Below are 16,661 nucleotides of genomic sequence, written 5' to 3' on the forward strand. Positions count from 1 at the left end.
CCGCACTACCAGACTCACCAACAGCTTCATACACCAAGCCGTAAGGATGCTGAACTCTCTCCCTCCTCTCCCCCCTCCACCCTCAGCTACATAACATCCTGGACATTGGACCCAAAATGGCCGCCTGCACTACTCCACTTGCACACTTGCACACTTGTACACTTTACAACTGGTGTTGTTGTCCTGAAAACACAACACTTCTGCTGCTCTTACATAACTTGCACCACTATGCCACTTTCTTCTTACTTAGGTCAAACAGAACTACCCAAGCCTTTTATTGGCCTGAATTTGCACTAGTATTTTTATTGACTGTCTATGCACAATTTCAACCACATTTTGCTGCTCTTATTTTTTCATTATTATATGTGCCCTCTTATTTACTTATTTACTTACTTTTTTATTTACTTATTTACTTACTTTTTTGTTTACTTGAATGTTATGTTTGTCTGTGGACCTAAATTGGTAAAATATGTCTTGTCTTCACCGTGGGATAGTGAGAAACGTAATTTCGATCTCTTTGTATGTCTGGAACATGTGAAGAAATTGACAATAAAGCTGACTTTGACTTTGGCATAAATATTCACCCAAGTCAGCATTTAGTAGATGCACCTTTGGTCGCAATTAAAGCATGGAGTCTGCGTGGATAGGTCTCAATTTGGCTTGCACATCTGGATACTGCAATTTTACTTTTTTTGCAAAACTGCTCAAGCTCTGTCAGGTTGGAAGGGGATTGGGTGTGAACAGCCCTTTTTAAGTCCAGCCACACATTTCTATAGGATTGAAGTCTGGGCTTTGACTCAGCCACTCCAGAACATTCACCTTGTTGTCTTTAAACCATTTCTGTGTAGTTATCACTGTATGCTTTGGCTCATTGTCTTGCTGGAAAGTAAATCTTCTCCTAAGTCATAGTTCTCTTGCAGACTGAAGCAGATTGTCCTCCAGGATTTCCATATATTTTAATGAATTAATTTTACTTTTACCTTTACAAGCCTTCCAGGGCCTCTGTTGAGAAGTATCCCCACAGCATGATGCTACCACCACCACCATACTTCAAATTAGGGATGGTGCGTTTTTGGTGATGTGCAAAACATAACATAACATGTTCGCCAAACATAGCATCCAGTCTGGTGGCCAAAAAGCTCAATTTTGGTCTCATCAGACCAAAGGACCTTCTTCCATTTGACCTTGGAGTCTCCCACATGTCTTTGGGTGAACTTTAGTCGAGATGTAATAACAGCTTTGCCACTCACCCATAAAGCTTTGACTGGTGAAGAACTAGGTGCCTCCCCCACCACCCCCTCCCCCACTATTCTTCTTGAACGGTCAGTTTGTGGTGACGGCCTACTCTAGGCAGATTTGCACATGTGCTACTGTATATTCCTTAATGATGGATCTGCACATGTGCCATATTCCTTAGTTACATTTCTTAATGATAGATTTCATGTTCAGTGACTTCAACATTTTTTTGTATCCATCCCCTCACTTATGGTTTTCAATAACCTTTTCTCTGAGTTGGAGTGTTCTTTTACAGGTGTCTTTATATTAATATACTATACACATTCACTGCACTCTCCACTAATTATGAGACTACTAGCACCAATTGGCTGAACCGATGTTGATTTAGATCAGTCACTTTAAGGGGGGTGAATATTTATCAAGATTCCATTTATAAAAGCAGTAAAAGGGGAAATATCCAAGGCGGTGAATACTTTTTATATGTGCATGCAGAAAGACACACACACACACACACATAATCAGCTCAAGTGCTGTGTATCACCTGTGGGGATTTTTCAGCTCCTCTGTGATAAAGTTCAGCTGATTCCTGCAAAGGAGAACACACACACACACATACACAGGGGCACGCACACACACGCACACGCACATGCACTCTCACACACACACAATAAGACTCTGTGATGAGAATCTCTGCATCTTTGCAGGGCCAGAGCATGTGACGTAAGGGACAAACTAGGGTCTATTTACAACCCCAGGTTGGATTAACTCTTTACTCTTGTTTTAACTTGCAAGTTTTAACTTTATCTCTGTCTTTTAAGTCTCCTAGAAGTAGGTTTGGGGTAAGTCATAGCTGTCAATCATCCCGAGGGCTTCACCAGCACTTTGTTTAGAAAACATCTTGTAGTGCGGGGGTGTGTGGGTGTGTGTGAGAGAGAGAGAGAGAGAGAGAGAGAGAGATAGACTTCTTGTTGCTTACCACCCACCATAAGCCCAAAGGCCGTTGTAGAAAGCCAGTCCTATGGCTCCAAAAGAAGTGGCCCCCCCGTCAAATGCATTTGTCAGGTTCTGTGTGTTTCCTGTGAGGTATTCACACACACACACGCACGCACGCACACACGCCCACACACGCACGCACGCACGGACGCACACACACACACACACACATACATACACATACATACACACACACACACACACACACACACACACACAAAAAAAACAGAAAAACTCAAATCATTGGTTTCACAGCAGCCCAGAAACAAAACAGACACACACACACACACACACATACTGTACCCTGAGCCAGTAGCACAATCCCAGCCACCACGATGATGAGGATGATGAAGAGTTTGGCAGCAGTGAAGAAGTTCTGGATGTAGCTGGCCAACTTCACACTCAGACAATTCACCAGGCAGATCAGAACTGAGGACAACAGCCAGAGGGCAAAGTTCAAAGTTCAAAGGTTCATAGATTCTCTAAGTGGGAATTCCTAGGAGGAGAGAGAGAGGAGGTGAGACGTACAGATGGTGGCGGCGGCGAAGCTCTTGGTGACGAGCAGAGGAGGGGTGCATCCTGGGTAAAAGGGTGTGGCGGCATACTCGCCACAGCTGAGGGCGATGATGGCGAAGGATGCAGGCTTCACGATGAGGATGGTGGTCCAGGAATAGAGGAACGCCCAAACTGGCCCAAACGCCTCCATCAGATACGGATACTCACCACCGGACTTCGGGATCATAGTGCCCAGTTCTGCATAGCATAGGGCCCCTACACACACACACACACACACACACACACACACACACTCATAGACCAACACAGACTCACACAAACACAAACACACACTTACCCAGTGTTGTGAGGAGTCCACGGGTGGTCCAAACATAGCCAAACAAGTACACATATACACACATGTACACACACACACACACACACACACACACACACACACACACACACTCATAGACCAACACAGACTCACACAAACACAAACACACACTTACCCAGTGTTGTGAGGAGTCCACGGGTGGTCCAAACATAGCCAAACAAGTACACATATACACACATGTACACACACACACACACACACACACATACACACACACACACACACACTCACCCAGTGTTGCGAGTACTCCACAGCAGCCCATACACACACACACACACACACACACACACACACACACACACACACACATAAACACACACACACACACACTCACCCAGTGTTGCGAGTACTCCACAGGCGGCCCACACACACAGGCAGGGTCCCACGGCTCCTGTTCCAACCAGCACGGCTTTTGGGGAGATGAAGATTCCGGAACCAATCATCGTCCCCACGATCAAACACACTCCGCTCACCAGGCCTACCTGCACACACACACACACGCACACACACACACACATACACACAACCATGCAACAATGAACAATTACACTCAACAGATGAACTCTCTCTCTCTCTCACACACACACACACACACACACACAGAGAGAGAGAGACAAACAAACAAACACAGACAGACAGACACACACACACACACACACACACACACACACATTCACTCACTCACTCACTCACTCAAATGCACGCGCGCGCACACACACACACACACACACACACATTCACTCAAATGCACGCGCGCACACACACACACACACACAGCACTACCTCTTTCTGAAGCATGGTGGCTTTCTCCTCCTTTGGGGGGTGTGAGAGGGGGGCACTGCCATTCTGCACACTTGTCTTCTTTACAGGTTTCTTGTCCATCTACCTGACCCTTCAGTCTCTTTACACACACAGATGACACACACACACACAAACACACATGCATACACACACACTTTTGTTTATGTAAAGCGCATTGAATGACCTAAGAAATGCGCTATATAAATAAACTTGACTTGACTTGACTTGGCATTCACATATGCGCAGGCGTGCACACACACAAACACAAACACACACACACACATATGAGAATAAGGATAAGAAACTCAGAAATAATTTAGATCTGTGTGTCTGTGTGTGTGTTACATACACACATTCCCACCAGCACACACAGTTAGTATCTCTGAGTAGTTCATAAAGATTGTGTGATAACAAATCTTTAACAGATCTATGGTCTCTTGCTGGAGAAAAAACAAGTCATAAACTGCTTTATAGTGTACAGCTGATTACAGTCCATGACCTGGTTAAGTGTGGTACATCACTACACTTTCAGCTAGAATCTGTCTCCAAACGCTCTCTCTCTCTTGATTATACATTTCTATTTAAACTCCCACACGTGAGCATGTCCACACATATCTGAGCATGAGCACTGTGTGTCTTTCCACACATATATATCTGTCACTCGCATCCTCCTTGTATGACCTCATAAGAGGTCTGAATTGCCCCAGAGGCATTTATGAAATCTGATGCACTCCGTGTCAAAAACATGAAAACACACAACCACAATATAACATCTCTAACTGCATCAACCTCAACCTAACATCTCTAGATGTATCAAACACAACCTAACATCTTCTAACATCTCTAGATGCATAAACCACAACCTAACATCTTCTAACATCTCTACTGTAGATGCATCAACCACCACACTCAACTTAACATCTGTAGCTGCATCAACGTAACATCTCTAGCTGCATTAATGTAACATCTTTATGAACTTGTTTCAATTCTGTAACTATTTCAGTATCTACATCAACTTTTGTAATTACTGTAAAAACATTTGCTGTGCTGGCACTTTCCTGTTCTATTCTCACAGAGAATTGAACACATCCGGAGGTTCTACTCTAATGATAATAAGACACACATCCTGAGGTTCTACTCTAATGAAAATAAGACACACATCCTGAGGTTCTACTCTAATGATAATAAGACACACATCCTGAGGTTCTACTCTAATGAAAATAAGACACACATCCTGAGGTTCTACTCTAATGAAAATAAGACACACATCCGGAGGGTATTCCTCGGAGAGCACACGTGCCAGGCCAGATCATAGCGTAGCTTCTCTCTCCACATCGACCTCTGCCACTATTCTAACTGTAGTTCTCCGACTCTTCCCTGCGCCTACAGAGAGGATCACAAGCATGACGACGTTGCTACGCACCTGCAGGAGAGACGCAGAACACCGTCTAGCTGGAGGAGAGATCTGCTGAGTGCTGCCTTCACGTCCACACAGGGCTGAGTAACTGAGTGTGTGTGTGTGTCTGTGTCTGTGTGCATATGCGTGTGTTATGTGTGTGTGTACGTGTTTGTGTGTGTGTGTGTGTGGGGGGGGGGGGGGGTGCTGAGCATGAAGAAAGTCCTTGGCATTCCTCACACACAGGAAATAGACACTTTGAGAGAGAGAAATAACACTTTGGGCCAGCCTCTAAAGGTCAAAGGGCTTTTGACAGGAAAGTGAAATCTAACCTAATCTAATCTAATCAAAAAGCTGCCTGGAAATCACTGATTAACAATTAAAGACTCTCACTCTGAGGATCAACGAGGCCAGTTATTAACGTACGGCTTCGAGAAAGGAATCACTCTATATTCCACGCATCAGAAAACTTAAATCAATAAAGCCAGTTTACTGACGTGTGTGTCTGTGTGTGTGTTATACCCAAACTATCTCTCAAAACAATAGAAAATGACTGACAGGTAGCTCCCATAGTCCAGTCATTTGTGAGAGGAGTTTTGAAATGTATTTGAATTATGCATGTCAAAACCAATTCTAAACACTGCAGTGCCAGTATCGATTGCAAAATTACTGAGATAAACCATAAAAGGAAGTAATTCTAATATATTAATAAAAAGAAAGAACAAAGTAGTAAGAGAGCTCTGTCTCAATGTGACTGCCCTGGTTAAACAAAGGATTAATAAAATATATAAAAATTAAATATATTTTCCACCAACCCAGCTCTGGTGCTGGTTTGGAGGCAGTGTTTGTGCCAGTTCGGTCCTGGTTCTCCATGCCCACTTTCGAAGAACGAGCTTGCTGTTCAATGGACTGGGAGCCAGAGGAGCCAGGTGGTGTAGCCTAGTCACTGCATAGGTTATTTTCACCCTTTTATGTGTATGTGTCAGTTAATATTAATTTCCATACAAACCAAGACGGCGGATTCCTAAAGAAAGGCAAACACCCACCCCATAAGGGTATCTAAATTATCTCTGTACCAAAAATTTGATTTTGCGACAAGAATTCTCGTTCTAAACATTGATGTGCCAAGTGAGTGGGTAGGGCACCCACCAGCCCAGCACCAAACTCATGGTAAACAAAATATTTTAAGCAGTAAAAGCTCCCAGTAAGAACCAAACCAGATTTTGTACAAATCTACACACTCATGGCTACTGAAAAATGTAAGGGTCATCAATCAAATGTTATTTTGAAATATTAAAAAATATCTTTGTTTTTGAATTTTCGAATGAAAGGGGCAGAAATTGGTACTTTTACAATATGGCGAGAGAGTTTAAAGTGTATATGTCAGGTTAAAAAACATTTTTGACAAATGAAGGGACATGAAGCAAGATAGTAGTGAGTAGAAATCAACTTTAAATACAATAGAACAATATTTACAGTTATTTTTTATAACTGAATTTATGACCATTCCAGACACAGTGATGACCTCATAAGAGGGAGTCCAGCAAAGTTGAGCATAGGGGAGAATGGGTTTTAACTGCATTTTCTTTTACACTGATAAGGCCAAAAATGTCCTCTATGACATACCAGTGGTTCATAAGCATGAGCCTGACTGGCAGGGACAAAGTAGAGACGAATAGGCTACAAAATTTAGGTAAATTATGGCCATCAAATCATCAGTGAGAAATTGATTAGGGGTGTGAGTAGGATCGGATCACTAGTATCATGGCTTCAAAATGGCAGTTGTGTCATTTGTCATCACATAGGCTTTCATATACAACAAGTTAAGTAGAATCAGTATGCAAATTAATAGTCTGTCTATAGCTAACATTAGTTGATAAGCAGATGGATATATAAAGAGCAAATGTGTGGTAGGGGTGGGCGATATGGACAAAAAAATAATATCTCGATATTTTTTGTGTTTTTGACGATAACAATAATTAGTCGATATCCTTTAAAAACATTTTTGTAAAAGTCTGAGTTACTTTACAGCTCATTATTTATGAATAGCATCAATACAATAATAACCAATAACCTAACCTGTGACTTTTTAACCAAATCAACCAATGCATTGTCACTCTATGACACATTTCCAATTTTGCCCCCACTTGTGTGTGTGGCAATGACATGGTCTAGCCAGCTACATTAGAGAAGATGAATAGGCCTAACAGTTTCCCAAGAGAGAAAAACCTTTAGCCTACTTAGGATTCACTGTAAAAATAAGCAGACCAACAGAGTACATATCAGTTATTTCCTTCGATGTTTTGTTTAGATTTAGAGCGAACTTTAGTCCATTTACAAAAGGGTTACATGAGAAGAGTTCTTTGTTTACAACTGACAACTAAAATACTCAAAGGCTAATGTTTTCTCTCCATATAATACCATGTAGGAAAAAATGTCTGTCTCTCTGACTGTCTCATCAATGCTACGTGAACAGAACAGAAGTAGCTGCACAAAATCCCAAGTAGGCGTACGTCTCGGTCGCTACACAAAATAAACATTGGGCCTGCGTGTGACAAGGTGGACCCACTAGCGATCATGTGACACTTGCTCTGCTGCAACGAGGGGCTTCTCTCGCATACACCTCCTTTATTTAGTGAATGTATGGGGTTTTAATGCGTGATTTCGAGTGTTTTTTTCCCCATAAGTAATTTAAATACTCGATAATGTAAATTTGCACATCGTTAAAACAACAATCACGATATTATCGCAGACGATATATATCGCCCACCCCTAATGTGTGGTAGCCCATATACACTGATGGTTTTATAGTCAGGTCTCTAAAGAAAAGCATATATGCCCATGGTTGGCTGAACACAGACTAATGAGTTGCTTACTGATTCTACTTAGTTTACTTTAGGCTATATAATGGCCTATATGTGATGGCAAGTGACACAACTGGCATTTTCAAGCATTGCTACTTACCCATATCCTCTTCATCATATTTTAAGATCAATAATGGTTGCCAGTAAAGAAAAAATGTATCAAGATATTTTTTATGTCAGGCAGGTAGTAGACTCTAGCATGACATACTGGAATGAAGTCATGTTTTTGGCCTCATCAGTGTAAAAAAACCTACTGTATGATCCCTTATCCCATGTGTTTTAATTGACCAACTTTGTTGGACTCCCTCTTATGAGGTCATCATTGTGTCTGGAATGTTTCCTGGAATGTTCAGAAATTCAGTTATAAAAATAACTGTAAATACTGTTCTATTCACCATATTCACACGGCGGCCATCTTTCTATGACGTCATGCTCAGGGTGGGAATCCTCTGGGGAAGTCCAAACAAATAGCTCAAAAACTGTCAGCTGTCCGGTGTTTGTGATTAGCCCAATTATGGCAAGATGGTCCAAAAACGTAACCTATCTACCAGCCTTGACATGCCAAGAATAAAATAACTGTAAATATTGTTCTTTTGTATTTAAAGTTGATTTTTCAAGAAAAATCACTACTCACTACTATCTTGCTTCATGTCCCTTCATTTGTCAAAAATGTTTTTTAACCTGACATACGCACTTTAACTGTATCACTGTATTCATTCGTGGAGTAAAACTGGACATGCCCTATTTTTTTTGGTCAGCGTGTGTACAGTATTTATTGCAATCGCTAGAAAGACTTGCATGATGTTAGTCATTGTTAACTCTTGATTAGCACAATTGTTTTGGTTATGGCTGTGCTGCATTTCTGCTGCCAATGGCTTTTCAAAACGTCATGAAAATCCTGCTCCCAGCACCTATCGAAACTGGTTCAAAGAACTAGTGTGAGACTGGGCCAGCACCAGAACTGCCTTGGTGGAAAAGGGGTCCAGGACGCCCTATAAATGTAGAAACTGTAGCGCTTAGTTCAGTGGCGAGAATTAACTGAAAATGTACTGAGCTAGAACAGAGGATTTCTACTTTGGAATCAAAGATGCATGCCCTTCCACCAACGACAGATGAACTACGAGAGGCATCTCATGAAGTGAGTACGGCAACTACTGGAAATGCAGAGAACGTAACCCAGCAGTCTAATATCACTGCTAATAGAGCAGATGAATGCATCGACCTCACAAAGGGAAATGTGAGTACAGAGCCTTGGCACAGGCAAGGTGCCAGACCAAAAAACAAAAAACGTAATACAACTGTAATTACCTCAACACCAGTAAATTCAGATGTTAACTTCAGGCCTCGTATCAGAAATACAGACAGATCAGCAAACTACTACAGGGCTTGTGGTCCTAGTGTTAATTTTGTCACCTATTTTTAATTTAGTCTTAGTCTTAGTCTTGTGACGAAATGTCCTTTTTAGTCTTTGTCATATTTAGTCATTCAAATATAATTTTTGTTAGTCAAGTTTTAGTCGACTAAAAGTCTCGTCATTTTAGTCTAGTCTTAGTCAAAAGAAAACTAAAGGTATCTTAGTCTTAGTCAGTTTTAGTCAACACATTTTAGTCTTTTTTTATAACAAATTATTTCTGATTACCATTTGAGTCAAATAGTGTTTCACACATCTCAATTTTCCAACAATATTGTGTGTCCACAGGGCTACTCGTCTGTTATAATTACTCATTCTGATTTTTTGTCAGTCAGTATGTTTACATGCACAGGTAAGTCGAGCTACAGTTATAGCTCGGCTGGGATTTGACCATAGACAGTAAAAGATTTGACTGGACCACTGTCATATTCGTAGACCAGTGTTTCTCAAAGTGTGGTCCGGGGATCACTGGTGGTCTGCAAGCTATCCCAAGTGGTCCGCGAGCAGACGTGGTAAAATATAATATAGATGAGTTGTTTGCAATGTAACTTGTATGTAAATCCAAACAGTTCTGCAACACAGTCTATGTAAGATATGCCAGTTTAAATCATACAGTATGAATCCTCTGACACAATAAGCAAAGTGCAAAGACAATAAGCAAGGTGGTTCAGTGAGTAGGCCTATTGTGTAGACTAATTATAGGCTACTGTTGAAGTAGGTCTAATCTTTTTTTTTTTTTTTTTTAGCTAGGGTTAGTTAAGTGGTCCTGAAACTGAAAAAGTTTGAGAAACACTGTTGTAGGCCAAACTAATAAAGTTTTACTCCGCCTCGCTAGATGGCGATATGCGCCCAAACACAACACATTCCCCAAACAGACTCTCCATCTTAGCCATAGCTAACTTGCTAGCGAACTTTCCATATTAGATTACTTGCTAGCAAACTTTGCATCATCAGTCTAACTAGATGAATAATTGACATTACATGCTGAACATTTTCGTATGGACATTCTGGGGGATGTTAATTTGTATGAGAGAAGCTTCAACTTCTGGGTATGTAGCATTGTGGCCTAAGGCTTAGGTAGTTAGCTTGCTAACTCTGGCAGAAATCTCCAGTGTTCTTGTTCCATGTAGTTTCGTGTTGCAGCCACAGGGTTGCAGCAGCAGCACGTAGACTAGCCTAAAGGAAAGCTGTTGCGTATGAACTCATTCGGAATATTTTGAAAACATAACAGCTAGATATTCTGTCTTCTCATTTTGTAGACGAACATGAAGGGAGATTTTATCTTAGTTTTTATTTCATGCAAAACATTTTAGTCTCGTCTTTTTTCGTCAACAATAATGCATCTTAAGATAGTCTTAGTCAGTGTTTCAGGACATTACTGCCGTCTAGTCATCGTCTCGTCTTAGTCATGAAAAAAAAGGTCGTTGACGAACATATTTCCTCTCGTCTCGTCTGACGAAATTAACACTATGTGGTCCTAAGGGAAGCCCACAGCCCCAAACACTATGGAACAGATTTGAATGCCTCCGGGACGTGAGAGAGGAATTTCCCAGGGAACAGACCCAAAGCAGGCAGCAATTAAACCACAACAATAGAAAGATGGGCACAGACAAGAAGCAGCACTCGACAGCTATTCATCCCACAACCCTCGTTCTAGGCGACTCTGCTGTGAGACATATAAATGGGGAAAGGATGATTTTATGTTGTTTCCCAAATGCTTCAGTGTCTGACACAAACAACAAGTTTGCAGAACTGGTGTCAAAATATGCAACTATCAAGCGCATCATTGTGCATGTTGGAGCAAATGACATCTACAGAGAACAGCTGTATGTCAAAGAAGATTTCAAGGAACTTTTCTCGGCCCTATATGAGCTTGGAATACAAATTTTCATCAGTGGCCCACTCCCAGCAGAGGGAAGCTTTGTATTTTCCAGACTATTCAGTTTAAACACCTGGTGTTTTTTTGACAATTTTAACCTTTTTTGGAATCGCAGGGAATACTTCAGACCAAATAGCACAGAGCTGAGTTGGACTGGGGCCAAGATCTTAACCGAATACTATCACCTCTCTCTTCTGCACCCATCATTTTTTCTGCCAACCTTGAGCCGAGCCTCTGATAAGCGCTCAGTGGCCATACAGACGGAACAAGCGGATAACATCAACAACTCAGCTAAACCAAAACACTCTGCACAGGCTGAAACAGAGATATGCCCAACCCCCCCTGCTGTGGGGCCCTCTGGTAACCACCCGCTAGCCTCCACTGAAATGCAGACCTTGGAGAAACATAAACAACCAGCTCAACAATGCCCAGCCATGTCCACTGGACAAGATAAGATGGGTGCTGCTAAAATGACTCAAAGTCAATCACTGGCGTCAAACTCCCTGGAATCTCAGCAAACAAATGGATGTGATGAGCATGAGGAGATAGCACCTATCAAAAGCTGCTGAGAGGCTATCAGAAAGGAAGGGTCATGTTGTAACACCAGTACCAATACCCCTCCCACCTCCGTCGACTTCTTGTCACCACAAAGACACAACAACATGGAATACACTACTGGAATACATGCTGAAAGCGGAGCGTCTGCAACAAACTTCCCAGAACCTCAGCAGGCAGATGGAGACTCTGGATCAATTTTCAACCCCAACCTCCTTGATTTCCCATCACCACCCACACCCAATCACGTCCCCACCCAATCAAACTCCCCAGGCCACACAAACCCCCCTAATCTCCCATCACCACCCACACCCAATCACGTCCCCACCCAATCAAACTCCCCAGGCCACCCAAACCCCCCTAATCTCCCATCACCATCCCCACCCCGTCATCGCACCACCCACTCAAACTCCACAGGATCCCCTGAATACCCATCACCATCCCCACCCAAGCACATGATGTTCCCTGCAAAAATGGAGAGACTGCTACCAGTAGCCATGCAGAGTTTTACTAGCCCAAGATCATTAGCACCAAAGAAGCGAAGGGCACCTCCACCCCCTCGCCCTCCCCCTCCCCGTTTAGAAGGATCTCTTAAGCAGCAGCAATCTCTTAGTTCATTTTCTCAGCCAGCATATGGAATGTGCAGTGGAAAATACAGATGGCAGCAGCAGGGGACAATTATATGATGACTGTATTGCATGATATTCTCAGGGTCCCTGCAATATAAATGGTACTGACAGTAGTTTTGAGAACATGCCGGGACCCAGTAAGCCCATGACATTCTCTATACCTGTATTGACAAGAAATAGAACACAAATGCATCGAGCTTATAGGGTAAACCAGTCCAATCTCCTACCCGTACCACATCAACCTCAGATTTCCCCCATGGATCATATTTCCCCAACACTTACAGCAAAACTAGCACTCCTAAATATTAGATCTCTTTCAAACAAATCATTCTTAATTTATGATCTAATTTGCACACACAACCTTGATTTTTTACTTTTAACTGAGACATGGTTAGATCAAGCAAACAGTGCTGCTACTCTCATCAAATCAGCTCCCCCAAATTTCAGTTTTTTGAGTGCTACCAGAGCAAAGAAAAAAATTTTCAAGACGTCTTTTCAGTGCCAATCAGTCGTCATTAGGTGACTTTACTTCATTTGAATATCTGTGTGCATGCATTAAGTCTTTTCCTCAGATTTTATTACTGACAATTTACAGGCCTCCAAAACATTCAGCTAAAGTTTTTCTTGAAGAGCTAGGTGAACTGCTATCAGTTGTTTGCATAGAGTTTGACTGTCTTATTATATCAGGGGATCTAAACTTGCATGTGGATAATCCTGAAAACAATGATGCCAAGGAATTCATTGCACTAATCAATACATTCTCCCTAACACAGCATGTACAGGGGCCAACACACTCTCTCGGCCATACCCTCGACCTTGTTATTACAAAGGGTCTCGATGTCTCTACAGCCTTATCTGATCATTTCTGTGTGTTCTTTGATGTGTCTATGTCCCCACACACTCAAAACACAGCTATGATGGTAAAAAGGAGAATCATAAATGATCAGACAAGTGCTCTCTTTGAGCAAGCACTTTCACTAAAGTCAAGTCAACTGTCAGACTCATTTGATCACTTTAATGCAAAAATGGCAAACATTATGGATGACATTGCTCCATTACAATTCAAGAAAGTTAAGGACAAACAGAAAGCACCATGGAGGTAAAATCCAGCAGTTAAACTTCTAAAAAGAGAGTGTAGGAAGACTGAAAGAAAATGGCGTAAATACAAACTTCAGATCCACTATGAAATCCATAAAGAGATGCTCCGCACATATAACTCTGAAATATGCAAAGCAAGACAGTCTTTATTTTCTAACATTATCAATAGAAGTTCAAATAACACTCGTATTCTATTTTCAACTGTTGATAAGTTAACAAATCCACCCTCACAATTAGCGCCTGAACTTCTCTCAACTAATAAATGCAATGAGTTTTCATCTTTTTAAAGGTAAAATTGACAAAATCAGACTCAACATATCTGCTCAATTACAAATTCAACAACCTGAACTTCCAGCAACAAACAGAGGGAAACTAAACTTGATGTCAGAGTTCAGCTTGATAGACTACGAAACACTTGAAAAAACGGTACAGAATCTCAGCTCTTCCACATGTGTCTTAGACACTCTGCCTACCAATTTCTTCAAAACTGTTTTTCACCTCATAGCGGCGGATGTCCTTCAAATTGTAAATGTATCACTGCTGTCTGGCACTTTTCCTAAGTCACTGAAAACAGCTGTTGTAAAGCCACTTCTCAAGAAAAATAACCTGGATGCCTCCATGCTAAACAATTACAGGCCCATATCCAATCTACCTTTTATTGGCAAAATTATTGAAAAAGTAGTCTTTAATCAATTAACCACCTTCCTAACATCAAATGGGTATTTTGATTACTTTCAGTCTGGTTTTCGGGCAAATCATAGCACTGAAACAGCTCTCATTAAAGTTTCCAATGACATACGCCTCAACACAGATTCAGGTAAAACATCAGTCCTAGTGCTACTGGACCTTAGTGCAGCATTTGACACTGTTGATCACAATATTTTACTACACAGACTAGAACACTGGGTTGGATTTACAGGCATAGTTATCAGCTGGCTAAAATCATATCTACAAGAAAGGAGCTTATTTGTTGCCATTGGAAACTGTACCTCAACACCAACGTCCTTGACCTGTGGTGTTCCCCAGGGGTCGATCTTGGGGCCACTATTATTCAACCTCTATATGCTCCCACTTGGACAAATCATTCAAAATAATTTGATTTCATATCATAGCTATGCAGGTGACACACAAATTTACTTAGCTCTATCACCAAACGACTATGGTCCTCTTGAATCTATGTGTCAGTGTATAGAACAAATCAACACCTGGATGTCTCAAAATTTTCTTCAGCTGAACAAAGAAAAAACTGAAGTAATTATATTTGGTAAAAAGGAGGAAAGACTTAGGGTTGCCACTCTCCTTGACACAAAAGGGTTGAGGGCAAAGGATACTGTTAAAAATCTTGGTGTATTAATTGACAGTGATCTAAATTTCAACAGCCACATGAAAGCGATAACTAAATCAGCTTTTTACCACCTCAAAAATATTGCCAAACTCAGAGGGCTGATGTCAAAGCATGACTTAGAAAAACTCATTCATGCATTTATCTCCAGCAGGGTTGATTACTGCAATGGACTGTTCACAGGCCTTCCTAAAAAGACTATTAAACAGCTTCGGGTGATACAAAATGCAGCAGCTAGGATTCTAACAAAAACTAAAAGAACTGACCACATTACTCCAATTCTTAAGTCCTTGCACTGGCTTCCAGTAAGTCACAGAACTGACTTTAAAGCACTATTGCTTGTTTATAAATCAGTAAATGGAGCAGGACCTAAATACTTGTCAGACATGCTTCAGCAGTACACACCTTCTCGTCCTCTCAGGTCCCAGGTGAAAAACCTTCTAGTAAAACCTACAGTTAGAACTAAACATGGTGAAGGAGCTTTTAGCTGCTATGCGGCTCAGCTGTGGAACCAACTTTCGGATGACATCAAAAAGGCCCCAACTGTAGCCAGTTTTAAATCTAGACTTAAGACCAAACTGTTCTCAGGTGCTTTCTGCTAACTGTGTGAGTTACAAATTCTGAATCTGCCTTGATAATTATTCTACCTTGTCTTTTATTACTTTTTTTTACTACTTTTGCCTTTGTTTTTGCTTACTAATTATTTTTTATTTTTAAATGATTTTACCTTGTGTTTTATGTTTTCTTTTTATTATGATCTTTACCTTTTAACTATTATTTGACTATATTGCCCTTCTATGCTTTTATTTGTTATTATTGTTTGGTTTTGTTTATGTAAAGCACATTGAATGACCTCTATGTATGAAATGCGCTATATAAATAAACTTAACTTGACTTGACTTGACTTGACTTAATGGATGCATTTGAGTCTTGAGGCTTCAGTTAAGCCAAGGGGTCTGTAACATGCGGACAAGACAAGACATCGCAACAACAAGGTATAGCCTAGAGATTATTTTACCGCCTACCAGACAGTGTTGAGGTTGTAATATAGGCGAGCCCCTAAGTTGACTCCTAAATTATCTAAAATGTGTAGGCTTAGCTTTCTCTCCCTCCCTCCCACACATAGCAAACCTGCACACACAATAAAGACAAAAGGTAGTACAGTGCAATTTCCCATTCCGCTTGGGAGAAGGCCTATGGATTATAGGAATCAGGCATTCTTGTTATTAGTTATTAGATGTAATGGCAGGTTTCTAAAATACAATTTCAAAGAGGAGTCTTATCAAGTGGGCAGTTTGGCACATTAATGTAGTCTGCTTAGTCCTGGTGAGTTTGTGTGTGAGTATGTATGTGAGTACACTACTCCTGATGGTTAAAATGCAGAGGAGAAATTTCCTATAGTAACTTAACCCCTGACTTATCAGCCTCTCAGTGATTACACCTGGTGGGGCAGTCAGTTCTCCTGGGTAGGAACGCTCTCTATGGTGTCAGTTACCATAGTGATGCTCACCCTGGTGATACTCCCCATATGAACACTCTACAGTCGCTATTAATGTCAAATCAAA

At 41.2% G+C, this 16,661-nt stretch overlaps 1 protein-coding gene and 1 long non-coding RNA gene across 3 annotated transcripts in view; one reads left to right on the forward strand and one right to left on the reverse strand.

The window, feature by feature from the left end:
* Positions 1 to 5,460, reverse strand: part of LOC121694238 (b(0,+)-type amino acid transporter 1-like) — a 10,261-nt gene extending 4,801 nt beyond the window's left edge. Inside the window, exons 1-7 of one of the 2 annotated variants that reach the window (XM_042074282.1) lie at positions 5,346 to 5,460; positions 3,905 to 4,022; positions 3,456 to 3,603; positions 2,758 to 3,000; positions 2,533 to 2,658; positions 2,213 to 2,312; positions 1,778 to 1,822 (exon numbers count right to left, since the gene is read on the reverse strand). In XM_042074282.1, the coding sequence (XP_041930216.1) occupies positions 1,778 to 1,822; positions 2,213 to 2,312; positions 2,533 to 2,658; positions 2,758 to 3,000; positions 3,456 to 3,603; positions 3,905 to 4,003 (761 nt within the window). In that variant the 5' untranslated portion in view covers positions 4,004 to 4,022; positions 5,346 to 5,460. Of the gene's footprint in view, positions 1 to 1,777; positions 1,823 to 2,212; positions 2,313 to 2,532; positions 2,659 to 2,757; positions 3,001 to 3,352; positions 3,604 to 3,904; positions 4,023 to 5,345 lie in introns of those variants that run through there. The other variant, XM_042074283.1, reaches the window with a different exon arrangement.
* The window catches only part of LOC121694247, a 12,668-nt gene extending 1,704 nt beyond the window's left edge, over positions 1 to 10,964 (forward strand). Inside the window, exons 2-3 of the long non-coding RNA XR_006025709.1 lie at positions 6,747 to 6,749; positions 10,953 to 10,964. This is a non-coding gene — a long non-coding RNA (uncharacterized LOC121694247). The remainder of the gene's footprint in view (positions 1 to 6,746; positions 6,750 to 10,952) is intronic.
* Positions 10,965 to 16,661: the final 5,697 nt, after the last annotated feature.

Source organism: Alosa sapidissima, chromosome 20 (assembly GCF_018492685.1).
Source record: "Alosa sapidissima isolate fAloSap1 chromosome 20, fAloSap1.pri, whole genome shotgun sequence".
In the NCBI taxonomy this organism is placed as follows: domain Eukaryota; kingdom Metazoa; phylum Chordata; class Actinopteri; order Clupeiformes; family Clupeidae; genus Alosa; species Alosa sapidissima.